General features: G+C 43.8%; 1 protein-coding gene across 1 annotated transcript in view; it reads left to right on the top strand.

The window, feature by feature from the left end:
• MIPEP (mitochondrial intermediate peptidase) overlaps positions 1-25,211 on the top strand; it is a 148,329-nt gene extending 123,118 nt beyond the window's left edge. Inside the window, exons 18-19 of the mRNA XM_073583024.1 lie at positions 6,836-6,909; positions 23,078-25,211. Of these exons, the coding sequence (XP_073439125.1) occupies positions 6,836-6,909; positions 23,078-23,175 (172 nt within the window). The 3' untranslated portion in view covers positions 23,176-25,211. The remainder of the gene's footprint in view (positions 1-6,835; positions 6,910-23,077) is intronic.
• Positions 25,212-26,370: the final 1,159 nt, after the last annotated feature.

A 26,370-nucleotide genomic window follows, 5' to 3' on the forward strand; every position in this document is an offset into this window, starting at 1 on the left:
GAAATACTCTGTGCTGCTGTCACCCTGCTCCTTCCTCCATATATCAGGCCCCTGTCGCCTCGCTTTCACACATCGCCAGGACAGGATCTGAGGAGAGGAATGGGGTCTTCGGTCACCGAGGATGGCAGGCAGCAAGGATTCTGGGAGCAGGGTGACAGCAGCACAGAGTATTTCAGGAGAGCAGTGTGCTGGTCTATGGGGGGCACAGAGAGAGATATATGGGGGAGGAGCAGGGTGACAGCAGCACAGAGTATTTCAGGAGAGCAGTGTGCTGGTCTATGGGGGGCACAGAGGGAGATATATGGTGGAGGAGCAGGGTGACAGCAGCATAGAGTATTTCAGGAGAGCAGTGTACTGGTCTATGGGGGTCACAGAGGGAGATATATGGGGGAGGAGCAGGGTGACAGCAGCACAGAGTATTTCAGGAGAGCAGTGTACTGGTCTATCGGGGGCACAGAGAGAGATATATGGTGGAGGGAGCAGAGTGACAGCAGCACAGAGTATTTCAGGAGAGCAGTGTGCTGGTCTATGGGGGGCACACAGATATATGGTAGAGGGAGCAAAGTGACAGCAGCACAGAGTATTTCAGGAGAGCAGTGTGCTGGTCTATGGGGGGCACAGAGGGAGATATATGGAGGAAGGAGCAGGGTGACAGCAGCACAGAGTATTTCAGGAGAGCAGTGTGCTGGTCTATGGGGGGCACAGAGGGAGATATATGGAGGAAGGAGCAGGGTGACAGCAGCACAGAGTATTTCAGGAGAGCAGTGTGCTGGTCTATGGGGGGCACACAGATATATGGTAGAGGGAGCAAAGTGACAGCAGCACAGAGTATTTCAGGAGAGCAGTGTGCTGGTCTATGGGGGGCACAGAGGGAGATATATGGTGGAGGAGCAGGGTGACAGCAGCATAGAGTATTTCAGGAGAGCAGTGTACTGGTCTATGGGGGTCACAGAGGGAGATATATGGGGGAGGAGCAGGGTGACAGCAGCACAGAGTATTTCAGGAGAGCAGTGTGCTGGTCTATGGGGGGCACAGTGGGAGATATATGGTGGAGGAGCAGGGTGACAGCAGCATAGAGTATTTCAGGAGAGCAGTGTACTGGTCTATGGGGGTCACAGAGGGAGATATATGGGGGAGGAGCAGGGTGACAGCAGCACAGAGTATTTCAGGAGAGCAGTGTACTGGTCTATCGGGGGCACAGAGAGAGATATATGGTGGAGGGAGCAGAGTGACAGCAGCACAGAGTATTTCAGGAGAGCAGTGTGCTGGTCTATGGGGGGCACACAGATATATGGTAGAGGGAGCAAAGTGACAGCAGCACAGAGTATTTCAGGAGAGCAGTGTGCTGGTCTATGGGGGGCACAGAGGGAGATATATGGAGGAAGGAGCAGGGTGACAGCAGCACAGAGTATTTCAGGAAAGCAGTGCGCTGGTCTGTGGGGGGCACAGAGGAAGATATATGGGGGAGGAGCAGGGAGACAGCAGCACAGAAATCCAGGAAACATTTCTGCTGACTGATGGCCTGTTCTGATCCAGACTTTGCATGGAAAGACCCCGTTCCCCTCCTCAGATTCTGTCCTGGCAATGTGTGAAAGCGAGGCGATACGCGCAGTCCGGGGTGACGCTGGGAAGCAGGCTGGGGGGGAATGGAGCCATACAGTAACGATAAAAATGAGACCCCTCTCTTCAGCTGCCTCACCAGCCCTCCCCTGACTGCACCTATTACCTCTGACCCGTGTGCAGGTGCTCAGCCAGAACCACCCTAGAATGGGTCCCCTTTTAGCAGATCACAAATAATACCGCCAAATACTTCACACACAATGCCGCCATATAGATCATACACAATACCACCATGTAGATCACACATAAAACCAGCAGGGTGACAGCAGCACAGAGTATTTCAGGAGAGCAGTATCACATGGCAGAGAATTAGATACACGGCTCAGCAGACAGTATCACACAGGAGAGGATTAGATACACGGTTCTGCAGTCACTATCACACAGGAGAGGATTAGATACACGGCTCAGCAGGCAGTATCACACAGGAGAGGATTAGATACATGGCTCAGCAGTCAGTATCACACAGGAGAGGATTAGATACATGGCTCAGCAGACAGTATCACACAGGAGAGGATTAGATACACGGTTCAGCAGTCAGTATCACACAGGAGAGGATTAGATACATGGCTCAGCAGTCAGTATCACACAGGGGAGGATTAGATACACGGTTCAGCAGTCAGTATCACACAGGATAGGATTAGATACACGGCTCAGCAGTCAGTATCACACAGGAGAGGATTAGATACACGGCTCAGCAGGCAGTATCACACAGGAGAGGATTAGATACACGGCTCAGCAGGCAGTATCACACAGGAGAGGATTAGATACACGGTTCAGCAGTCAGTATCACACAGGATAGGATTAGATACATGGCTCAGCAGTCAGTATCACACAGGAGAGGATTAGATACACGGCTCAGCAGGCAGTATCACACAGGAGAGGATTAGATACACGGCTCAGCAGGCAGTATCACACAGGAGATGACTAGATACACGGCTCAGCAGACAGTATCACACAGGAGAGGATTAGATACACAGCTCAGCAGGCAGTATCACACAGGAGAAGATTAGATACACGGCTCAGCAGGCAGTATCACACAGGAGAGGATTAGATACACAGCTCAGCAGGCAGTATCACACAGGAGAGGATTAGATACACGGCTCAGCAGGCAGTATCACACAGGAGAGGATTAGATACACGGCTCAGCAGGCAGTATCACAGGAGAAGATTAGATACACGGCTCAGCAGACAGTATCACACAGGAGAGGATTAGATACACAGCTCAGCAGGCAGTATCACACAGGATAGGATTAGATACACGGCTCAGCAGGCAGTATCACACAGGAGAGGATTAGATACACGGCTCAGCAGGCAGTATCACACAGGAGAGGATTAGATACACGGCTCAGCAGGCAGTATCACACAGGAGAGGATTAGATACACAGCTCAGCAGACAGTATCACAGGAGAGGATTAGATACACGGCTCAGCAGGCAGTATCACAGGAGAGGATTAGATACACGGCTCAGCAGGCAGTATCACACAGGAGAGGATTAGATACACAGCTCAGCAGGCAGTATCACACAGGAGAGGATTAGATACACAGCTCAGCAGGCAGTATCACACAGGAGAGGATTAGATACATGGCTCAGCAGTCAGTATCACACAGGAGAGGATTAGATACACGGCTCAGCAGGCAGTATCACAGGAGAGGATTAGATACACGGCTCAGCAGACAGTATCACACAGGAGAGGATTAGATACACGGCTCAGCAGACAGTATCACACAGGAGAGGATTAGATACACAGCTCAGCAGGCAGTATCACACAGGATAGGATTAGATACACGGCTCAGCAGGCAGTATCACACAGGAGAGGATTAGATACACGGCTCAGCAGGCAGTATCACAGGAGAAGATTAGATACACGGCTCAGCAGACAGTATCACACAGGAGAGGATTAGATACACAGCTCAGCAGGCAGTATCACACAGGATAGGATTAGATACACGGCTCAGCAGGCAGTATCACACAGGAGAGGATTAGATACACGGCTCAGCAGGCAGTATCACACAGGAGAGGATTAGATACACGGCTCAGCAGGCAGTATCACACAGGAGAGGATTAGATACACAGCTCAGCAGACAGTATCACAGGAGAGGATTAGATACACGGCTCAGCAGGCAGTATCACAGGAGAGGATTAGATACACGGCTCAGCAGGCAGTATCACACAGGAGAGGATTAGATACACAGCTCAGCAGGCAGTATCACACAGGAGAGGATTAGATACACAGCTCAGCAGGCAGTATCACACAGGAGAGGATTAGATACATGGCTCAGCAGTCAGTATCACACAGGAGAGGATTAGATACACGGCTCAGCAGGCAGTATCACAGGAGAGGATTAGATACACGGCTCAGCAGACAGTATCACACAGGAGAGGATTAGATACACGGCTCAGCAGACAGTATCACACAGGAGAGGATTAGATACACAGCTCAGCAGGCAGTATCACACAGGATAGGATTAGATACACGGCTCAGCAGGCAGTATCACACAGGAGAGGATTAGATACACGGCTCAGCAGGCAGTATCAGACCAGACAGTATTATAGATATGCCCACACTGGTGAAACTTCCAGCCCCCCCCCCCACAGCCATAAAAGCTGTCATAAAAGGGAAGGTGTCAGATTACCGGAGATCACTGGGGCTGTGTGTGAGGAGACGGAGCAGGAGGACAGGGGAGCAGGAAGCACAGTGCAGAAAGTGGAGCTCAGCAGATAGCACTGGGCTACAGTAAAATGGCGCCCAGCCACACCTACAGCAGTGAATGGTGCAGCCCACAGGGGCGTGCCCAGTTCACTGCTAATGAGGCTGCAATGTGGGGTCGGGAGCCGACCGCAGTCTCCTATGTCCAGGGACGGCCATATTTGCAGACTGTATGAGTCCTCCACATATCTGCAAATCAAGATAGCAGCGCCCAGAGGCTACATTAAAACATTATTACAAACAAACCATAAATCCTGGTTAGTACAACATTTGCTGAAACAACATGTTTTGTTACTTACTCTTTTTTTGCAAATTATATAAAATTGCAGCACCTTCCCGTTAAAGGTCTCAGAAAATGGCGACACGGAATTTTTTTTTCCAAAGTTCTGCATTAATAAATAAAATCTACAGGTTTAATATCACTGTAATCATACTGACGTGGAGAATTGTGCTGCCATGTCATTTTTACAGCACATTGAGCAGCGTCAAAACAAAGCTAAAAAAAACTGGCGGAAGTGAAGAAGTTATGGCTCTTTGAAGAAGATAAGGAAAACGAAAGCGCAAAAATTAAAATTGGCTTCAGCAGGACGGCGCTAAAATAGAGAAATAGGCATCACTTAGTATGGTGAGATGGATCACTAATCTGTGGCTGTCAGACGGGAGCCCTGAAAGATGCTTTTTACTTCCCGGCATTCGCAGGTCTTCATTTGATTAGTTGGCCTGGTACGACGTCATCGTGGCAGCGCGACGCTCAGGTGATCTTGTGCCAGGCCTACTTATCGAAAGAAGAGTTACGGTTGCCGGCAAGTACAAGGCAGTTTTCCAGGCTCCCGACTGATGGCCGTAGATCACTGTCCTGCCCACTGGACCACGTCCTGCAAATTAATTCGCACCAACTCCATTATTCAGCCATTGAACTTTACTCCACTCTGTTGGACGTCGGTGGTCCTGCTATGATAACGAGTCAACCGATCACTGCTGTCAGTCACTGGCCTGGGCGGTCATGTGCCACACATGCAATCATAGCTGAAGTACGGGACACAAGTGGTCAGGGGACTGATGAACAGGACATTATCATGGCAGGGCCACCAATGTATAGGGGATTTAGAGGGCAAGTACTGTTTAGGCTATGTGCACACTGCATCTGATCTGTGCACTTAGGCCTTATTCATCTTTTCCTTTTCCGCCCCTCTTTTGTCTAGTTTTGTGTGTTTTTCTCCTTTTTGTGGTTGTTTAGATCCAAGTCATTATTCTATTTGCACCATTTTTCAAGTTTTCTTTTTTATGAGCGCTCCTATTTTGTTTTTTTGTTTTCCACTTCGTGCGCAGAGTCTAGTGATTCCTGATGTTTTTACCCGATTCATCAATTGCGACTATTTAAAAAAGTAGCAAAAATTGGTACAATTTCCCTCCAGTGCCTCCCTGGTGTGTTTTTGAGTACGCCAACATTTTGGTGCAACTTTTCGGTACCAAAAGTTGGAAGGGCAGTTCAAGACAAGAAAAAAAGCCCATATTTTGACTTTGCAACAAATTGATTTGTTGGCTCACCAAGCTGAGACCAAAGTAGTATCCTTTTGTCCTCCGTCTAGAAATCCAACTTGAGGAGTGCCTTTTTGACCTCCATCTAGAAAGCCATCTTGACGAGTGTCCTTTTGACCTCCGTCTAGAAAGCCAACTTGAGTAATGCCCTTTTGACCTCCATCTAGAAAGCCAACTTGAGGAGTACTGTTTTGACCTCCGTCTAGAAAGCCAACTTGAGTAATGCCCTTTTGACCTCCATCTAGAAAGCCAACTTGAGGAGTACTGTTTTGACCTCCGTCTAGAAAGCCAACTTGAGTAATGCCCTTTTGACCTCGGTCTAGAAAGCCAACTTGAAGAGTGCCCTTTTGACCTCCGTCTAGAAAGCCAACTTGAGTAGTGCTCTTTTGACCTCTGTCTAGAAAGCCAACTTGAGGAGTACTGTTTTGACCTCCGTCTAGAAAGCCAACTTGAGTAATGCCCTTTTGACCTCGGTCTAGAAAGCCAACTTGAAGAGTGCCCTTTTGACCTCCGTCTAGAAAGCCAACTTGAGTAATGCCCTTTTGACCTCCATCTAGAAAGCCAACTTGAGGAGTACTGTTTTGACCTCCGTCTAGAAAGCCAACTTGAGTAATGCCCTTTTGACCTCGGTCTAGAAAGCCAACTTGAAGAGTGCCCTTTTGACCTCCGTCTAGAAAGCCAACTTGAGTAGTGCTCTTTTGACCTCTGTCTAGAAAGCCAACTTGAATAGCACCCTTTTGACCTCCATCTAGAAAGCCATCTTGACGAGTGTCCTCTTGTCCTCCATCTAGAAAGACAACTTGAGGAGTGCTTAACCTTATATCATTGTTTTGTAACATTTCCTACTTTTGGGTAGAATTTGTAAAATCTTTGAAAACCTCTTACATGTCCGGGAGCGAAGGCGAGATTGTCACCATATGGGATCCTGAGCATGTGCGTGTTGGTAACCGAAAATGTCTTGTCTGCAGGGTGATGGGAGAACGCTATCGCAAGGAGATGCTGGCGCACGGTGGAGGAAAGGAGCCTGCGCTCATGGTGGAAGGTAAAGTAAACGCTGAGCTGTTTAATGTCTGCGCCCTTCGCTAAGTGATTAGATGGTTCCCCATAAAAGCTTCTCCAGGGGTTCCCATTAGTGATGAGCGAGTATACTCGTTGCTCGGGTTTTCACCGAGTATTTTGGCGTGCTCGGAGATTTAGTTTGTGTCGCCGTAGCTGCATCATTTACGGCTGCTAGACAGCCTGAATACATGTGGGGATTTCCTAACAAACAGTTAATCCCCACATGTATTCAGGCTGTTTAGCAGCCGCAAATCATGCAGCTGCGGCATCACAAACTAAATCTCACATCCAAATACTTGGAGATCACCCGAGCATGCTCGGAAAACTCTTGTAACGAGCATACTCGCTCATCACTAGTCCCCATATTACAGAGCACAGCGCTCTCTTTTCCAGGAGTAATAACAATTGCCAGTTGTGTGTTACCGGTTGGGGTGCGTCCATGCTCAGTATGACGCTTAGGCCTCTTTCACACTTCCGTTTTTTACAATCAGTCACAATCCGCCAGGTTTTGAAAAAAAACGGATCCTCAATTTTTTTTTGAGGATCCGTTTTTTTCCCATTGACTTGCATTAATGGCGGATTGTGACGGACTGCTGTCCGTTGCATCCGTTTTTTGTGAGGATCCGCCAAAAGTTGCTGTCCGTCACCATCCTCAAAAATGTCAAAACGGAGCTTGTAACGTTTTTTTCTCTGGCGGATCCTCCAGACACTCATTTAACCCGAAATTCTTTCTGGGTGCCGGCCAAAACAAAAAAAAATTCTCTCTCTCTCTCTCTCTCTCCAGCGATTCCTTTAAATTTCTTCATTTTCAGGATCCGTCTGAAAACGGATCCTGTGCCATCCGTTCACATCAGTTTAGAACGGATCCGCTTGTCTGCCTTTTTGGCGGATTCTAACTGATGCAAAAAACTGAAGTGTGAAAGAGGCCTTAACCGATCAGACAGTCAGCCCTGACAGCATGAGAAATGGTGACATACATATTCAGGAGGAATAATAGAGGAACATCATAATACAGAGTAATATGGTAAATGCCATAGGATTGTTATTTCATGACCAATACAAGTATTTGTGAAACAGTCGAGAGATGATCAACTCTGTTAGAATATTCCTTCGGTGAGTTGAGTAGGCTGTTGTAAAGGCCATGGACGCCACTTGAAAAGAAAATGACTTTTACATTCCTTATGGGCACCTTGTACTTACTAAAATTGCTTTAAGTTTCATTCTGCAATTCTCATTCCTTCATTCATTTTTTTTTTTTTTTTGGTCGCCTGATATGTAGTTTGCATCCTGATCAGAGATTTTTCTCTTGTAGGAGTGTCCCTCCCGGTAATATAGGCTGGATGACAATATATACTTGATGACATGATGCAATATTTCTGATTTTATTTTTTAAATATAGATAGTGAATTAAAATAAAATGTAAATAATACATTTTCCATAAAAACTAGAATTAAACAACAGTTCATTTCTTGCTGACACATCAGGTCCACACACCTGCTGTCTTATCCTGCAGCTCCTCTCCTTGTGACTTCTCTCCTTGTCTCTGTGCCTCTCTCATGAGACTTAAAGGGAACCTGTCACCAGGTTTGGCTGATATAAGATGCGGCCATCACCTTTCAGGGTAGATATACAGCATTCTATAATACTGTAGATAAGCCCCCGATCTGACCTGTAAGAGTAGAAAAAATAAGTGTTATTATATTCGCCTGCGCTTCGGTCCGGTCTGATGAGTGTCACAGGTCCAGGTCCGGCGCCTCCCATCTTCTTGCGATGCCTCCCTCCTGCTTACTTCATCGCTCTCCGGCATCGTGCTCCCTCATCTTAGAGTTGCATGGTGTAGGGGCAGAAAGCCGTAATCCACCAGTGTATCACTTTACTGGGTGCTGCAGTTTTTATTAAAAACTGTTTTACCTGCTGCTGATTCACCAGTTCTCTGAATGCTGTATAACCCCGCCCACACCACTGATTGGCAGCTTTCTGTGTCCGCAGTGCATAGGCAGAAAGCTGCCAATCCGTGATGGGGGCGGGATTGGACTACCTAGCAGCAGCAGACCAATTCGTCCTCTAATGATACTATCCTGCTGATAGAACAATGAGCTAATAAATCTACAGCAAGGAGCCCAGTAAGTGACACATCGTTGGAATCAGAGTCTCTGCTCCTACATTGTGCTGCTCCCCGATTAGGTAGCAAAAACTTGGTGACAGATTCCCTTTAAGATACTTTTTATGTTTTTAAAGAAGAGTAATTAGAAAGTTTCTTAACTTTGCAGTTAAGAATCACAAGAGCGAAATAAAACCTTGTGTGAAGGTGAACATTGCCTTTAAGGCGGTCATCCCGTGGTCCTATGATTTTATAGGCTGCAAACCTTGGAGACTTGTACTTTGGGAGGGCATTATCCCGCATATTGTCCGCCGTTTGCTTCCAGTTCCTTCTCATTATTGTGCAGCAGGCGCTGATGTGATATCTGCCGGTCGTAGCGCTGACTTATATTTATGTTGTGTCCCGGCGCTGTTGAACTTTATAGTTTAAAGTGCAGGAAGCCTTTGATGGATTTCCTCACATTCCTGTGCACATATTCTGGCTGCCGCTTGCTCCTGTCTATCTCCTCCGACATCTGCTCTTCCTGTTATGTTTTATGTGAACTTTAAATTTAGGCTTTTTTTTTTTTTTTTTTTTTTTTAAATCCCCTCTCCTCCAACAGTTCTATCAAAAAAGTATGCTTATCTGCTATCCCATCTAAGAGAAGCATGATGTAGGGTCAGAAACCCTGATTTCAGCAATGTGTCTCTCACTGGGCTGCTTGCTGCAGTTTTGCTATATAAACTGTTTTCTCTGCTGCACACTTAGCAGTTCTCGGAATGCTGAGCTCTGTATAACCCCGCCCACACCACTGATTGACTGATTTCTGTGTATATTAGAAACCACATAGATCACACGATACATAAGTCGCATATAGATCAAGAAGTGTTATTCATAAACAATGTAGTAAAAAGCAACACTTTATTGTTTCGGTTTAAAATTATATACATAATATATTGGGTGCCTCAAGCCAAACTACCTACGTGTTGTGTGATCTACGTGGTGATGGAGTGCTGCCCTCTCCAGAGGTGGCAGGGGGTTTGGGTAGTATGTTCGCTTCTGTGTACATTGTATATTTACAGCAAGCGGATGATGAGTGCTGGGGGCGAGGTTGCCTAGGAGGCACTGGACACCTAGTCCTGTAGTGATAATCTCCTGCTGATAAAAGACTGATTGTAATGAAAACAGAAACACGCAGCCCAGTAAGTGACACATCCCTGTAATCATGGTCTCTGTCCCTACATCATGCTGCTCCCAGATTACCTGTTGACAGATTCCCTTTAATTTTTAAGCTCCAAATCAAGTCTTTTATCATTTTCAAGTTAATAATACTCCCGGAAGACCTTTAATGGTCTTGGATCTAAGCAATATCCAAAACCTTGTATGTCCTATATAGCCTCAGAATTTTACATCTGTACATACTTCTGGATTCCAAGCGATGAGCCACATCACATACACACATTCCCTGCTGATTGTCCTCCTGTGGGTCCCGCAGTAATAATAGCTTTTTGTTTTATCGTCTTCTAATATAGTGAGGTTGCGTTGGTTGCCCCCATTATCTCCTTACCTTTGTTCTCTGGGGTTGTTTCTTTTTATTATCCTGACCATACCCACTAATAGGAAATGAACAATTATTTGGCCCCAATAAAATAAAAAACTTATACTCCCCTCTCGTGCTTGGGCCGTTCCCGCAGTCGCGGAGCTCTGGTAACGTGTTGTGACACGTGGTGCCCGACGCACCATCTCCGCCTTTGTACGGATTGAACAAGAAGAGGAAGTCAAAGATCAGCTGCAGTCCGGACTCCCTCTTCATGTTCAATCTGGTTGAAGATGGGAACAGTGACGCCAGCACTGATTGGACATCAGCACGGGAGGTGAGTATAGCTTTTTTTTTAGTTTATCGTGGCCAAACATTTAGTTCAAGAAGTGGTTGTCCTATTAGTGGACAAGAAGGTCCTTGTGTATCTATCAGGGCTGTGGAGTCGTGGAGTCGGAACCCATTTTGGTGGACTCGGAATCATGGAAATTGAGGAGTCAGAGTTGGAGGTTTGACTTGCCAACTCCACAGCCCAGGTTTCTAGATCACCAAACCTGGGATTTCACATGACTGGAGCCGAGTCTTACCTCTTGCCCCGGTTGTTCAGGTATAGGTCATAGATAGAAGAACCTCTTTGACAATACTCCTGGTCTCCAGCATGGTGGCACTGAACTTTGCCGTCTCCGGAGTATCGGTGTTCTTCATCGTTTTTATAATATAATGGCCCAATCTTGATTGATCAGTAGAATGTGATCTAGGAGTTGGCTGACGCATTTGTTATTGAACATGCTCAATGTTAGACAAACGTCAACCAGGATTAAAATTGACTTACGGTAATCCCTGGGAGACATTGAGTGCATAAGCCAGGGACGTCACTCTAAGAGGAGTCCTGCTTTTAGCAGTCAGGGCGAGGTGCTCATTATATGATGGAGTGGCAGCGGTTAGCAAAATAAGAGAAAATTCAGTAGACAATGAACAAAGGTACAATCCAAATATTTATATACACACAGTGTTATGTTTCCGAACCAGGGAGAAACAGGTTTGAAACGCGTCGTACTCCCATATTACCATTCCTGTCATGTTTTTTGGGCCACAAACTTCTTTGCATCATATATTGATGTATGCTTTTAACCATTTTGAAACATATTTTATTTTATCATATTCCTGAGTGTTGGGTCAACTACTTTAAACTATTTACCGACACCGACTTTTCCACATTGCTCCTGTTCACTGACTCATTTGTGGATACCAACAATTACCAGAGTAAGAGCTGATCTAAAAAAAATTTTCGGCACACAATACAATATGATGTGCAGTGTATTTTCATTGACACTTAATAGCAAAAAAAAGACACTGCCTTTTTTTTTTTTTTTTACAGTTTCCTCCAATAATTCAACAATAGCGTGTATGTATGTACATTTATGCGAAAGTGTTCACCCCCTTCCTGATTTCCTTTTATATTTGCATGTTTGTCACACAAATGTTTCATTAGACAGATATAACACAAGTAACACAAAATGCAGTTTTTAAATGAAGTTCTTTATTATTAAGGGAAAAAGAAATCCAAACCTACAGGGCCCTGTTTGAAAAAGTAATTACCCCTAAACCTAATAACCGCATGGGCCACCCTTAGCAGCAACAACTGCAATCAAGTGTTTGCGATAACTGGCAATGAGTCTTTTACAATGCTCTAATTCAGCCACATTGGAGAGTTTCCGAGCGTAAACCGCCATTTTAACGTCATGCCCGCAGCATCTCAATCGGAATACGGTCAGGTCTTTGACTAGGCCACTCCAAAGTTTTAAGGTCACGAACAGATGGCCGGACATTCTACTTCAGCAATTAGAAAAGGCTTCATTCAGTTTTGCCATGAAACATATTGATGATCCCCAAGACTTTTGCATGAATACTCTGTGGACTGATAAGACAAAAGTTGAACTTTTTGAAAGGTGTATGTCCCATTACATCTAGCGTAGAAGAAAAACAGTGTTTCAGAAAAGGAACATCATACCAACAGTAAAATATGGTGGTGGTAGTGTGATGTTCTGGGGTTGTTTTGCTGCTTTAGGACCTGGAAGATTTACTGTGGTAAATAGAGCCATTAATTCTGCTGCCTACCAAAAAATCCTGAAGGAGAATGTCCGGCCATCTGTTCGTAACCTCAAGCTGAAGCACACTTGGGTTATGCAAGTTAAGAATTACAGCAATTCTGCAAAGATGAGTAGGCGAAAATTCCTCCTGAGCGTTGTAAAAGACTCATTGCCAGTTATCGCAAACGCTTGATTGCAGTTGTTGCTGCTAAGCGTGGTCCAACCAGTTTTAGGTTTAGGGTTTATCACTTTTTCATACAGGGCCCTATAGGTTTGGATTTCTTTTTCCCTTAAAGGGAACCTGTCACCTCTTTTTTGGCCTACCAGCTAAAAATATCAGTTGAGTGTCAGCTATGCATTCCACAACTACTTCTGAAACCCCCTAACTCCCCATGTATCACCCATAAAAACCTTTTTTATTGCTCCTCACTGTATGGTAATGTGTTCGGTCTGGTCCGATGGGCATTGCTTCGGTTTCCTATCTCCACCCCTCCTCGGCTTGCTGTACGCATTCCTAGCCGTGAATATCGCAAATCGCGTAGAGATTTTGCACGTGCGCATTCAAATGGGATCTCGCGCGTGCGCAGTATGCTTTGCCTAACTGCGGGCAAAGCTGAAAAGCAGCAGTGAGCATGCTTCTAGGAATTGTGTACAGATCCTCAGAATATGGGACCTTGCATTATCATGCTCCAAGATGAGGTGATGATTGTGGATGAATGACACAACAATGGGCCTCAGGACCTTGTCACAGTATATCTACACATTCAAAATGGCATCAGCAAAATGCACCTGTGTTCATTGTCCATAACATACTCCTGCCCATACCATAACCCCACTGGCCATCATGGGCCATTCCACAACGTAGACATCAGCAAACTGCTCACCTACACGATGCCATACACGTAGTCTGCCAGCTCCCCTGTACAGTAAAAACCAGGATTCATCCATGAAGAGAACACCTCTTTAAAGAGAACCTGTCACCTCGTTTTTCCTCAATAAGCTGCAGCCACTGCCTTTCGGGGCTTATCTACAGCTTTCTAGAATGCTGTAGATAAGCCCCCGATCTAACCTGAAAGAGAAGAAAACCAAGTTATATTATACTCATCCGGGGGCGGTCCGGTCCGATGGGTGTCGCAGGTCCGGGTCCTGCAATGGCATTTTCTTCCTTGCTTCTTATCGTTGCTCCTGCTCAGGCGTACTGATCTGCCCTTTTGAGGGCAGAGCCAAGGACTGCAGTGCGCAGGCGCCGGGAAAGGTCAATGCATTCCACTATGTAATGAATAAAGATTTGAAACTCTAATATTTAATGCAGTGATATCTAGGATATGGTATTTTAGTGTTCCCTTTATTTTTTTGAGCAGTGTATTATTTGGAGGATTATGGGGAGTGCATTATGCTATATGGAGGACTATGGGGAGATCATTATACTATATGGAGGACTATGGGGGTGCATTACACTATAGGGAGGACTATAGGCTGTGCAATATACTATATGGGGGGGTGCTTTATTCAGTTAACATTTAATTGTAATACCCTTAAGGTAACAGAATCAACGGTACTTGATTTTTTTTAATGTATTTGATTTCTACAGCATTTTTGTCCTCGGTCGCCTCGTCTCTGTGTCATGTTGTAGCTTGGGAGTTGGACATGGTTTTGTGCTGACATTTAATCCTGCAATCGCTGAAGATATACTGTTACTTTTTGTTACTTGGCTCGGTCATCATGTTCTCGCCTTTGATCCACTTTTACTCCTTTCTATAATACAGTGATTTTATCTCCTCTAAGACCCGGTGGGCAAATTGTATCATTACTTTAAAGGCAGACACTACAAAGAGTGCAGATGTGGAGGATGATAAATCCGAGAGTCTGCATGTACATTTGTTATCAGTGGGGCGGATTATTTAGACCTTTCCGTAGAGCTCTTTCTTGGCTCCATGATGCACAGCTGCACTTCTAAGCAGAGCGGATCTGGGAGGGAGATGTGAATGTTATATAGCTGCGAGGTAGTGCCAGAGCTGTCAAATCCTGGCAACCAGAAATATAGTCATGTCCTGGCTGACTGCACAGCGTTTACACTGTATAGGACTATTCTACATGTGACAAGAAGAGGAAAGGAGGCAAAGAGAGAAAATTCCCAATGAAGTATGCAAGTGTAACAGTCAAAAAAAAAACATGGCCACAATGTAACAAAATAGAGGGCATGTAAAACAATTGTGTCGTCCTAAAAAGGGTCTTCACCAAAATAAAGCATACTGCCGTCTTACAGAGGGGTCTATTGCTTGGGACATCCTTTTACGAACCAGGACCTGGAACCAGTATGACAGAGCAGTTCCCACACAGAAGGACCTAGCCCATCCATGCATTAGACGCCTGACGCCCATTCAGTTGGATGGTAACCATGTAATGTTGCATATTCCCTGGAATGATCACAAAGGGCTTGTCCAGGATTGACATACTGATAACTTTTTCATTGGATAGGTCATCAATATGAGATCCTTAGGGGTTCAACACCATTCACCCTCACCGATTATCTGAAAATGGCTCCTACTGTTGCCAGAACGAAGTGATAGCGGAACGAAACGTGGCAGCATTGTACAGTGCTTAAAGGAGGCTATGCAGTGCTGCGCTTTGTCCCATTCACTTGAAGTAATGATCTTCGTCCTACGGATAGGAAATTAAAACGGAATCTGTCACCTCAAAATTACACTTCAAAATAACCACATAGCCCTGTAGGAGATGCAGCAATGATAAAATAGTTCTTTGTTAAATCTGTTCCTTTGCCCAAAAAACCATGTTTAGTGTAATATGGAAATTAAGATGCTTGGTGCACCCTTGATGTTGCTAAGCCCTGGTGATCTGTTCACCAACTTATTTAAATTACTGTCACTCCCTCTCTGGTTATTCTAGAGAGAGAACATGGCACTCAGTGATCAGTCTTTAAGTGCACAAGTAGGGTATCCAGCCCTTCGTAACAATGTATAGAGAAAACTTGGCCAAATTTTCTCTATACTCTCTGCTTACTGACAGGGGCTGTGTAGCGATAAACCCCTTTATGTAATAAACCCCTTTATGGGACCACCGTCCCTGTGCAGCAAAGAGCACACAAATCTCTCCTCGTTGCTTTTCTGTTACTTTAGTGCATGAAAGAGCACACAAATCAGCGCACTCTTCTTGAAGCTGACATTGGTACACAGCGCCGAGAGAGGGATTTGTGTGTCCTCACCAGCATGAAGTGATAGCAGAGGAGATTAGCAGTGCCACTAGTGAGGAGAGAGTGATTTGTGTGCTCTCTACTGCAGTGATTGCAGACGAGACCAGCGATGTCAGCAGCGAGGAGAGAGTGATTTGTGTGTCCTCACCAGCATGAAGTGATAGCAGAGGAGATTAGCAGTGCCCACTAGTGAGGAGAGAGTGATTTGTGTGCTCTCTACTCTCTGCAGTGATGGCTGAGGAGATGAGCAATGTCAGCAGCGAGGAGAGAGGGATTTGTGTGTCCTCACCAGCATGAAGTAATAGCAGAGGAGATTAGCAGTGCCCACTAGTGAGGAGAGAGTGATTTGTGTGCTCTCTACTCTCTGAAGTGATGGCTGAGGAGATGAGCAATGTCAGCAGCGAGGAGAGAGGGATTTGTGTGCTCTCTACCGCACAGGGACAGTGATCACATAACAGAGGTTTTTCTTCAGACAGCACTTGCTCTGGGCAAGCCAATACTAGGAGTCGACATATGACATTTAGCCGCGCCGATGGGGAACTGAGCACCTTCATTTGCATATTACAATAAAGTTGTTTTTAGGGGCAACAGAGGAAAATATTTATAACCAAAAAGAACAGTTTGATTTTTACTGTTGCTGCGTCTCCTACAAGACTTATGTGGTGCATTTGAAATAAAAATTTGAAGTGAAAAAACTCTGTTTAATGTTATTCCTGGACAACACCTTTGAACGAATTATCCAGGATTGTAAACACCTTGCGTTTTTCAGAAATCGTGTCACTCTTGTGTGGTATCACAGCTCCGCTCCATGGTCAGGGATGGCTCCGTTTCTACCAGGAAGCATCCGTGGGATCATAATCCTGGAAGATCCCTGTAATCAATATGGCTGCAAAACATAAAAGTGACTATTTCTAGGAGCAAAAACAAATTATGTCTTCAGCTGTTGCTAAACCTGCAACTCCCAGCACGTCCTGACAACCTCTGTATCTCTACATTAACGGCTTCAAATGTTGGCACAAGCTTGTTTTATACAATATGCAAAAAAGAAAAAAGTGTAATTTTTCTTAAGTGTCCAGAACTACGATGTGTGGCAGAATCAGTCTAGGTTATGCCAGAAGCAGTGGTAAGTTGTATTGCTCGTAGCTAGGGGAGAGGATTTATCCTTCTGTGACATGGAAAAGCAAAGCTACAACAAAGAGGCCAACTCCTAAGACATGTCCCAGCTTACAGTGGACCAAGACCGGCGTACAAAAGCTTACTCTTAGTACATTACCCCCAGTGAAACTGTATTGTACAAAGACTATAGATCCATTCACTATGCATTATATTATAGTGAGGGAGACACAGATTTATAATACAATGGTATGGAAAAATCAACATTTCTAATGCTTTACATAGATAATGTAATGGTGCTGCAGTGCAGTACAGCACAACCTCCCCCAGGGGGTGCTGGTGAGGGAATAGAGGTTGCACACACTGAGCAGCAATACAGGTGCCACCTGGTGGCGAAAGAGAGGTCAGACGAGCCGAGTCAGAAACCGAGAGGGAACGAAGTACCAGAGGTCATAGCAATACACGTAGTCAAATACAAGCCAGAAGTCTGAACCAGACGGGAACATAGATAACAGAGACGTGAGACAGTAAAACAGGTTAGAAGACAAGCCTGGTCACATACCAAGAGGTCAAAGCACAGGGAGCGAACACTAAGGCAAGCGGGGCAGCAGGAAAGGGATTCAGAGTAAACGGGCAGAGGACAACACATGGTATCAAGGGGTCAGCTGCTCTAGCCTGGGAGCATGAACTATCACTGACACAGTTTACACATCCTAATAAGTAGAATGAATATATCCAATAGTGCATCCTCAATAAAAAAAAAAATTTGCTAATCCAAAAATATATAGAAAATATCTTTATTTAACCACAATTGTAACACAAAAACAAGACAATATTAGTTGTAATATCCATATAAAAAATATATTTAGATAAAAATTGAACAGGTGAACTAACCATAGAGCAAAGGCAGGCAACCCTACAATACCCAAGAGGAGAAAATCAAGACACACCAATCAATATATATCATCAAATCCAATATTGATTATCCCAACATATATTAAATGTGTATTAATTGTGTGTCAAAATACTCCGACTTGTTACCAGGAAATGAGATTGAGGATGGTATACAATATTTGGCAATCTCATAAAGGCAAAAAGTATCAAAAAGATATCAAATCATTTATGGAGATTGGGCAAAAAAGTCCCATATATATCCATCTTCCCCGGAGAAAGAGGCATCGAAACGAGCGTCGGGGTTTTTGCGCATCGGCCAGGTACATCTATTATGGATGAGGTGCTTTCTCTACTTGTTTACACGCACATGTGGCACTTTATAAAGCTATTTGAGTCATTATTTGGCATATTACTCTGGGTTATTTAAGATGGATGGAGGAACACCTACCTCTTCACAATAATCAGCCTTTGTTAAAGAAGCCCTCGTCCCATCAAAGTTTTTATCCTCTTCATATATTACAGTCATGATAGTAAACAGCACTATGTACTTACAATTGCTCATTTTGCCTTTCTACCAGCTAATTCTTCTCTTTTCTCTGCTCTATGTAAAAACAGGAAGTCTGTTTTCCCTGCATTCATCATTCCCCTCTTCTTTTCCTGACCCAGCTGCTCCCTCCTCCCCCCGCCAGGGACTTTTTCAGTGATGCATGACTCATGCAGGGAAAATTGACCTCCTGTTTCTACATAGAGCTTTAAAAAAGTCAGCTAGTCAGTTTTTAATCTTTGTGATGTCATAGACCTAAGGCCTCTTTCACACTTCAGTTTTTTACAATCAGTCACAATCCGCCAGGTTTTGAAAAAAACGGATCCACAATTTTCTTTTGAGGATCCGTTTTTTTCCCCTTTGACTTTCATTATTGGCGGATTGTGAAGGATTGCTGTCCGTTGCATCCGTTTTTTTGGCGGATCCGCCAAAAGTTCATGTCCGTCACCATCCTCAAAGATTTCAAAACGGAGCTTGCAACGTTTTTTTCTGTGGCGGATCCTCCAGACACTCATTTAACCCGAAATTCTTTCTGGGTGCCTGACAAAAATCTCTCTCTCTCTCTCCTTTTCCAGGCTGCGATTCCTTTAAAATTTTTCATTTGTCGGATCCGTCAAAAAAACGGACGGGTGCCATCCGTTGTCATCAGTACTAAAACGGATCCGCCATCCGTCCTTTTGGCGGATTTTGACTGATGCAAAAAACTGAAGTGTGAAAGAGGCCTTATGGAAAACAGAAGAATTATCTGGTAGAAAGGCAAAATGAGCAATTGTAAGTACACAGTGCTATATAATATGATGAGTGCAATATATTAAGAGAATAAAATTTTGATGGGAGGAGGAGGAGGGCTTCTTTGTCTTGTGGTCACTGGCCAATTCAACACTTAGAGGGACTTGACATTTCTGAACACGTTAATATTCAGCCTCCTTCCCATGTCCAATGCTCATAAATCACTGCGTCAACCAAGAATCTCTCCAGTCACCAACATAATTAAATAAAATTATTTCCTTTCCTGAAGGCCGAAACTTCAAAGCAGAGAAGGTGAGCTTCACAGTGGCCTCGGGCTCGGGAGCGGCCCATCTCTAGTCACTCTTGGCCTCCAAACTATGTTGTGAAAACTACGGAGCTTCAGTCTGGAGTCACCGGCTAATCAGATCGTAGATCACAAACCAAGATGAGCTTGGATTCCTGATGTACAAATTATTATTTTTTTACTAAATGAAATTCTCAGCTGTTTTAGGTGCTTTCTATTAAGAACGATGAGAGGAGGAAATGAGTGATAATAACTCGGTTATAAAAAAAAAAGACTGGATATGATTACAACCATTTCACAAACAAACGCCAATAGTTTTGCTATATTATCAGTTTGCTCTTTTTTTTTTTGTAGGCAAATTATCTACCCCTCTAAGGCCATGTTCCTACATAGAAAAAACTGCACTTTGTCCACACCAAAGATACACAATAACCATCTCCTTTTATGGAATTTTTGCTGCATTTTTTGATTTCCCTTTTTATTTTAGTGCAGAATTGAAGCAACTTTTAACTTGAGTTTTTTTCAGGCTCTTTGGACTACACTTGCTGTTTTGATTTCAGTAGAAATGCCGTACAAGCCGTACATAAATGCTGTACATTTCAGGGATGTAGCAGTCACACCTGGGTCCAAAAGCAAATATGACTGTATTCTGTGTGGCACATGGTTGATCTATAGAACTCCGGGACTGATTTTACACTGGGAACTAGTCACCTATCCATAGATCTGACCGCTGGGATGACCACTGATCGACAGAACAGACACTCTTATCCCTGTTAGGCACCATTCAGATGTCAGGTTTTTATTTTGCTGATAAAACTCCGATGATGCTCTTACCAAAATCACTGATGAAACGCAGTCTGATTTTCCCATATGTGAAAAAAACTGGTAAAGTGGATTAAAAAGTCAATGAAAAAGTCGAGGAAAAAAGTCCAGAAAAAAGTTGATGAAAATGTCGATAAAAATGAAAGAATACATCAAACAGTGCGCATGCTCGATCACTGCTCCTTTTGTTCCCTATGAGGCTGCCAGAAAGAGCAGAGTACTGCACTCAGTGATCCCTGCCACTCCATTCTAGCTGTCAGACCCATCGATCTAATCATTATCTACTAACCTATGGGGAGATAATAACTTCTCCACACCGGACAACCCTTTTAAAGGAGTGTTCTGGTTAGAACTATATATATATATATATATGCATACACACAGTTGTGCTCAAAAGTTTACATACCCCAGTAGAATTTTTGCTTTATTGGCCTTTTCTCAGAGAATATGAATAACACCGAAACTCCACTCATGGTTGGTGGTTGGGTGAAGCCATTTATTGTCAAACTACTGTGTTTTCTCTTTTTAAGGTCACTACCTACTCCACATTGCCCTAAAAAAGAACCACTACTAGCTGCCACCACCAGTCATTTATACTGGTCGAGTGGACACTCATTACAAGGCAGCAAATGGCTTCAGGGGTGCGGTTTGCAGAGCGAGAGGAACAGAGCTATTAAATTTTATATATTTAATCTAGAAATATAGGCCATGTTTATAAAAATATGAAGAAATGATACAAAATGGGAACAAACCAATACGGTATATGTAATTGCATAACATAAAAGGGATAACAGAAGAAAATTACTAAACCTGAATTCTCGGAAATGGCTCAGGGCTTAGTGGAGGGAGGTACTCTTTAGGAAAATGGACAGAACTCACAGCAAGCTGTACCTTCCAGGACTGACAAAATACAAAATTCAAATTCTGCTTGTTATTCGATCAAGATTATGCCCAGATACCTCCCCTGGGAGAGCTCATATGAGGGCTGGTTGTAGGATATGCTTGGTCTTTCAGAAGTTTATGAGATCCCCAACTTCCAGGATATCTTTGCCCTTGGAGGTCCCAGGCGATAGATATTGTCGTCATGATTCCTATTGCAATTTTACCTTTCTAAAGAGGTGGATCATGGCCTGAATACAATCATCCATCAGACTTGTTATTAAGTTGGAGGGGTTCTACCAGCTATGATGATGTGAGTAAATGCGTTATGTTCATCCCTTCGCTGCGACACGAAAATACATCTCCCACAAATATCAGATCGATGCAAACCCCAATATTCATCACTGACCACTGGCTCCAAAAGCTCTGGGAGACATGCTTTGATCAGAGGAAGCTCTAGCCTGGGAAGGGAACTTCTCCGCCTCTGCGTAAATTAAATCCAGTCTTGGTGTTTGGTTCCTAGAACAAATCTCTTGTTGTAATTACCTAGTCACTGAAGGAGGTCACTACTTCATTGACGGGTGAAGTTTCATTTTTTTCTCACTTCCACAGTTATAATTAGTTTTGCATTTCCCCAGTTATAATTAATCCCTTATGTTCAATGTGAGGGTGATAGGTCCCCTCTCTGTAGTTGTATTTATGGATTTAAATTTTTGCCTTTTTGACATCCAGAAACCGGACCAGGAGCGGAAAGTGTTGTCTTGTGGACAGGGGGAGCTCCAAGCTTATCTTGATAAGAACTGAGCTGGACATTTTTATATATTGGTTGGGTCTCGTATTGCTGCTGATCCCTATTTTGGAGACTATTTCTGCAATACCAATCACACCCTACAGATAAAAATGGCGTTTTGCAAAATAAAAAATATTTTTTGTCATTCTTATAACCCTCATGATGGCCAGGAGTACAGGTTAAAAGGTCTGTGGCTGTGACAGCACCTGTGCTTTGCGGTCTTTGGAATGAGGAGGGCAAGCAGGATTCCATCTGCATTCCTTCTAACGATCTACCGGGAGTATTTACTAATTAGATTTTATTTGGAAGTGGGCGCTATCCCTGATACTATTGATTCTTCGTGCCGGCACTTGCATAAGGCAGTTTACTGCTGGTATCAGGGAACGATTTGTGTAACTGCTCATTATTGCCCGCGGCTCTTTTTTCTCAGAGCCTGATGTCAGAGCTGCAGGCCGGTGCGGGGAATGGCTCCGGCAATGTTGATTCAGGGATAGAGGCCAGAGATTACACTGTTAATAAACGCTGCCTATAATTATTCCGAGAGGAGCCGAATTGTTGAAGGCATTTTTACTTTGCATGATGTACACAAGGTGCGGCAGTCCACAACCGGGTCATGTTTACTTTTACATGGGAGGATTTTTTTTTTTTTCTTTCGAACCACATCAAAGCTGGAGAGGAGTCTGTGTACCAAGTCCTGGCTTTTGTGCCAGCTTGTGCCAAGCTTCAGGAAAGCACCAGGTTTTTATGAGTCCTGGACATGATTTTTTGCAAAGGGAAAAAAAAAAAACTAAATTCCCAAATGAGACATTATTGGGTACAGCTTGATCAATGTAGAAGGAAATACTCTAAGGCCAGGGTCACACCACCGTTTTTCTCCACATCAGTTTTTCTCGAATGTGGAGATTTGATTTTTTTTTTTTCCACGGACCACTTGGTCCACGGAAAAAATCGGACAGATTCATTATGTTTCTGTCTTTGTTTTTTTCTGTTCCATGGCCAGTGTGAACATGCACTTACATGCTGCATGCGCACCAATTTATATCCCAGTTCATACCTTTGGGGGTTTTTTTTGAATATGCAGATTGTTAGAAGATTAATGGCTGAAACAATGAAGATGAGATGATGCTACATATTAATGCTGGATCTCGTTCTTTGCAGGCATGCTTCAGAAGTGTCCGTCGGTGGAGGACTACGTGGATGCACTTGTGTCCGATCTGGATCCAGACTTCGAGACGTTTATTATGGACTCGGAGTAGAAAACAACAACCAATGCAGAAGAATGGATATGTGACTTGTTAATTAGTGCCACCATATAAGAAGCTGCTGCTACCAGGGCACCTGATAAATGTCAGTGTGTGGCCACATGCCTACTAGCAGAGACACTTACTGGGAAGTAGGGTGGGATCAATGGTCTGCATGTCTCAGGTACCTGCAGCAGCAAAGTCACTTTCTAAGTGGGGGTCCCCTCACTTTAAATGTCAGTTGTTGTTTTTTTGTTTTTTTTAAATCCATATAATCCCTAGAAAGCCATGACAGGCTCACATAATGTGGACAATGTCATAAATTAATATAGACTTTTTTAAATCCTTAACACCTTCCCAATGTAGGAGGTAATAGTACGTTCAACGCCGGGTGTGTGTATCAGCCGAGGAACTGAACCTGGTTCATTGCTAGCAAGTACAAGCGACAATCGCCATCTACCAGTAGCAGCAGTAACTGGAGCGAGCCCAGATCACTGCTGTTCAATCACTTAAATAATGCCGTGGTCAGCCTCTGACCGCCGCATTTAATGGACTGCTTGCCGTTGCGCCAGTCCATTGGCTTCCATCGATTCCCCCACTGTGAAGTGATTGTGCAGTGCTGAGGGGGTTACCTGCTCAACACCCCCTGTCACTGCTATCTTGTGAAACAGGCTAGGGTTGTAATTCTCACTATATACTACAATATTGGAGCATACAGACCAAACAGGTCCCCCAAGGGGACTAAGAAGATGGAGTTAAAAATCTTTAGTTGTTTTTTTTTTTAACTATATGGGTTTGAATCTCATCCCTTTCCCAAGTTTAAGAATAAAAGAAAATTAGCATATTTGGTATTTCTTCGTATGTAAAAAGTCTTATCACTGAAAAAAAATAATTATCCCATTTTAACAAATTTCAAAATTTCTTTCATTCATTGAAAACAAACAAAAAAAAAAAACATAAAAGTTTGGTATCACCATATTCATACTAACCTGAAGAATCCTATTAATCTTATAATCTTTTATTTTTATATAGCGCTAACATATTCCGCGGCGCTTTACAGTTTGCACACATTATCATCACTGTCCCCGATGAGGCTCACAATCTACAATCTCACAATCTCCCTATTAGTATGTCTTTGGAATGTGGGAGGAAACCCACGCAAACACGGGGAGAACATACAAACTCCTTGCAGATGTTGTCCTTGGTGGGATTCGAACCCAAGACCCCAGCGCTGCAAGGCTGCAGTGCTAACCACCAATACTAGGTCAATGTTACCATAGATTGAACACTAAAAACAATCCTCACACCGTCCAAAAAACTGACACAATATAATTACTTTACACTATTTCATCTTACTTGGAATTATTTTAAAAACATTTTTAGCACCTCCTATGGCAAAATGAATCGTGTCAACGTAAACTTTAACTCGTTTTGCAAAAACCAAGCTTCCAAGCTTTTATACGCCTACACTGACGGAAAGACATCATAGTTGTGATGTTTGAAAAAAGATCAAAAGTTGAGCTGGTCGCAGTAGGAAGGGGTTAACATTTAAGGTCCCTCATATGGTCCTCTCTACACGTCCCCAGTGGAGTATGGAGAAAAGCTGCTCTGTGCCCGTGGTTCATAGATAGGAGGAGATTAAGTTAAATTCACCATAATTTTGTTGCAATTTGCACCAAAAAAAACTTTGTAAATGCGCCACATTTATTGTGGGTTTTACAGTTTCCTCGGCAGGGACACACCACTATGCATCAAAATCTGGGCACAATATTACTTTGAAACACGGAGTGTATGAATGGCGGAGAGTTCCTTTGAGCAGCACCCATTAATCACATTTTTAAGGCCTGTATAGTAATTTTGCCCAGAAAAATACAGATAGAAAAGTTACAAGAGGACGGCATTTAATCTGATTCATTACAATTATTTGGGACCATAGACGTCTCTGGGAGCAGGAAGGGTATGTAGTTCTGTTATTACATTATTGTCTTGTATCAATACGGAATTGTAGATATTTTTCAAAATAAAAAAAATACCGTAATCTGGAAAATCAATGACGAATGTTTGTAGACCGTAACGATGCGAGGCCGGTGCGACGTGACATGTGTGTCTCACGGTCCGTGATGCACATACCCGCCATGGATCTTCCTGACACACAATGTCCACGACACTCAGATGTGGAAATAGTGCAAGAGCCACAATAGACTACAACTTGCTTAACATCTCCCAAAAATTGCCATATATACAGTGCCTTCCATGTGCACTGCCATGTAGATGCTCCTGGTTAGGCTGCAATTCCCGAGAGTATGAGCTCCACCTGCAGATATCACGGCACTTACACCCTTGGTTGCTACCCCTGAGGTTATTAATGGTTGTCGAATGTTCTGCCGTATTGAATGCACATGGGCGAATCATCAAGATCTGCTGCTGGCAGCTGCCATTGCAATTGCTGACCAATGACCTCCCAGATGTTCGAGGCGAGACTGGAGACGCTGCAGGCTGTGGTAGCCTGATCTGCGGCCATGCTAGTCTCCCATTAGCCCCCTTGTACTGTAGGTTAGTAAAAAGAGTGGAAGGATTAGGCAACATCAAGACACATATGAGTAGAATTTCTCCAGACATTACCATTTACTCCGCTTTAATCTACATTTTCCTTATTGTAGCTCACTTACTATAACATTTTATGTACTTTATTGCACCAATCTACTGCACTCTGTGTGACCCCACTTTTTTTTTTGTGGCTTTGGAATGTGCGAACCCATTTTATTTCCATTGTGTGTTCTCGCATACTGGTTGTCGGTGCTGGAATAGACCAAGTCATCGTGGTTTCACTCATCACAGTAAATTACAGGCTGCCTTACGCGCTGTTTGAGACTGACTCTCTGTAGCTTTTATTTAGCGAGTATCTGACTATCTGTGTGCCCGCACCTGGCAGATGAATGGGCACCAATCAAAACAGCCTTATTTATATTTACTGAAAGATACCGACTGTCACTTGGCTGATGATTAAAGGCCACGGAGCGTCTAATCCAAGCAGACATCTACAATATCATCTACATGGAGTTAAAGGGAAATGCTCGCATCAAATCAATAATTGTGGAGATTGTTTTAGCTCCTTTTTTGTGCAGCTCTTTAGAAGGACTGTCCACTACTGGATACCCCCTTATGAATGGGCCCAGGGGAATGAAAAATACATATATTCCTCCATAGTCA

Source organism: Dendrobates tinctorius, unplaced genomic scaffold (assembly GCF_039654945.1).
Source record: "Dendrobates tinctorius isolate UK_male_01 unplaced genomic scaffold, ASM3965494v1 ptg000075l, whole genome shotgun sequence".
NCBI classification, from domain to species: Eukaryota; Metazoa; Chordata; class Amphibia; order Anura; family Dendrobatidae; genus Dendrobates; species Dendrobates tinctorius.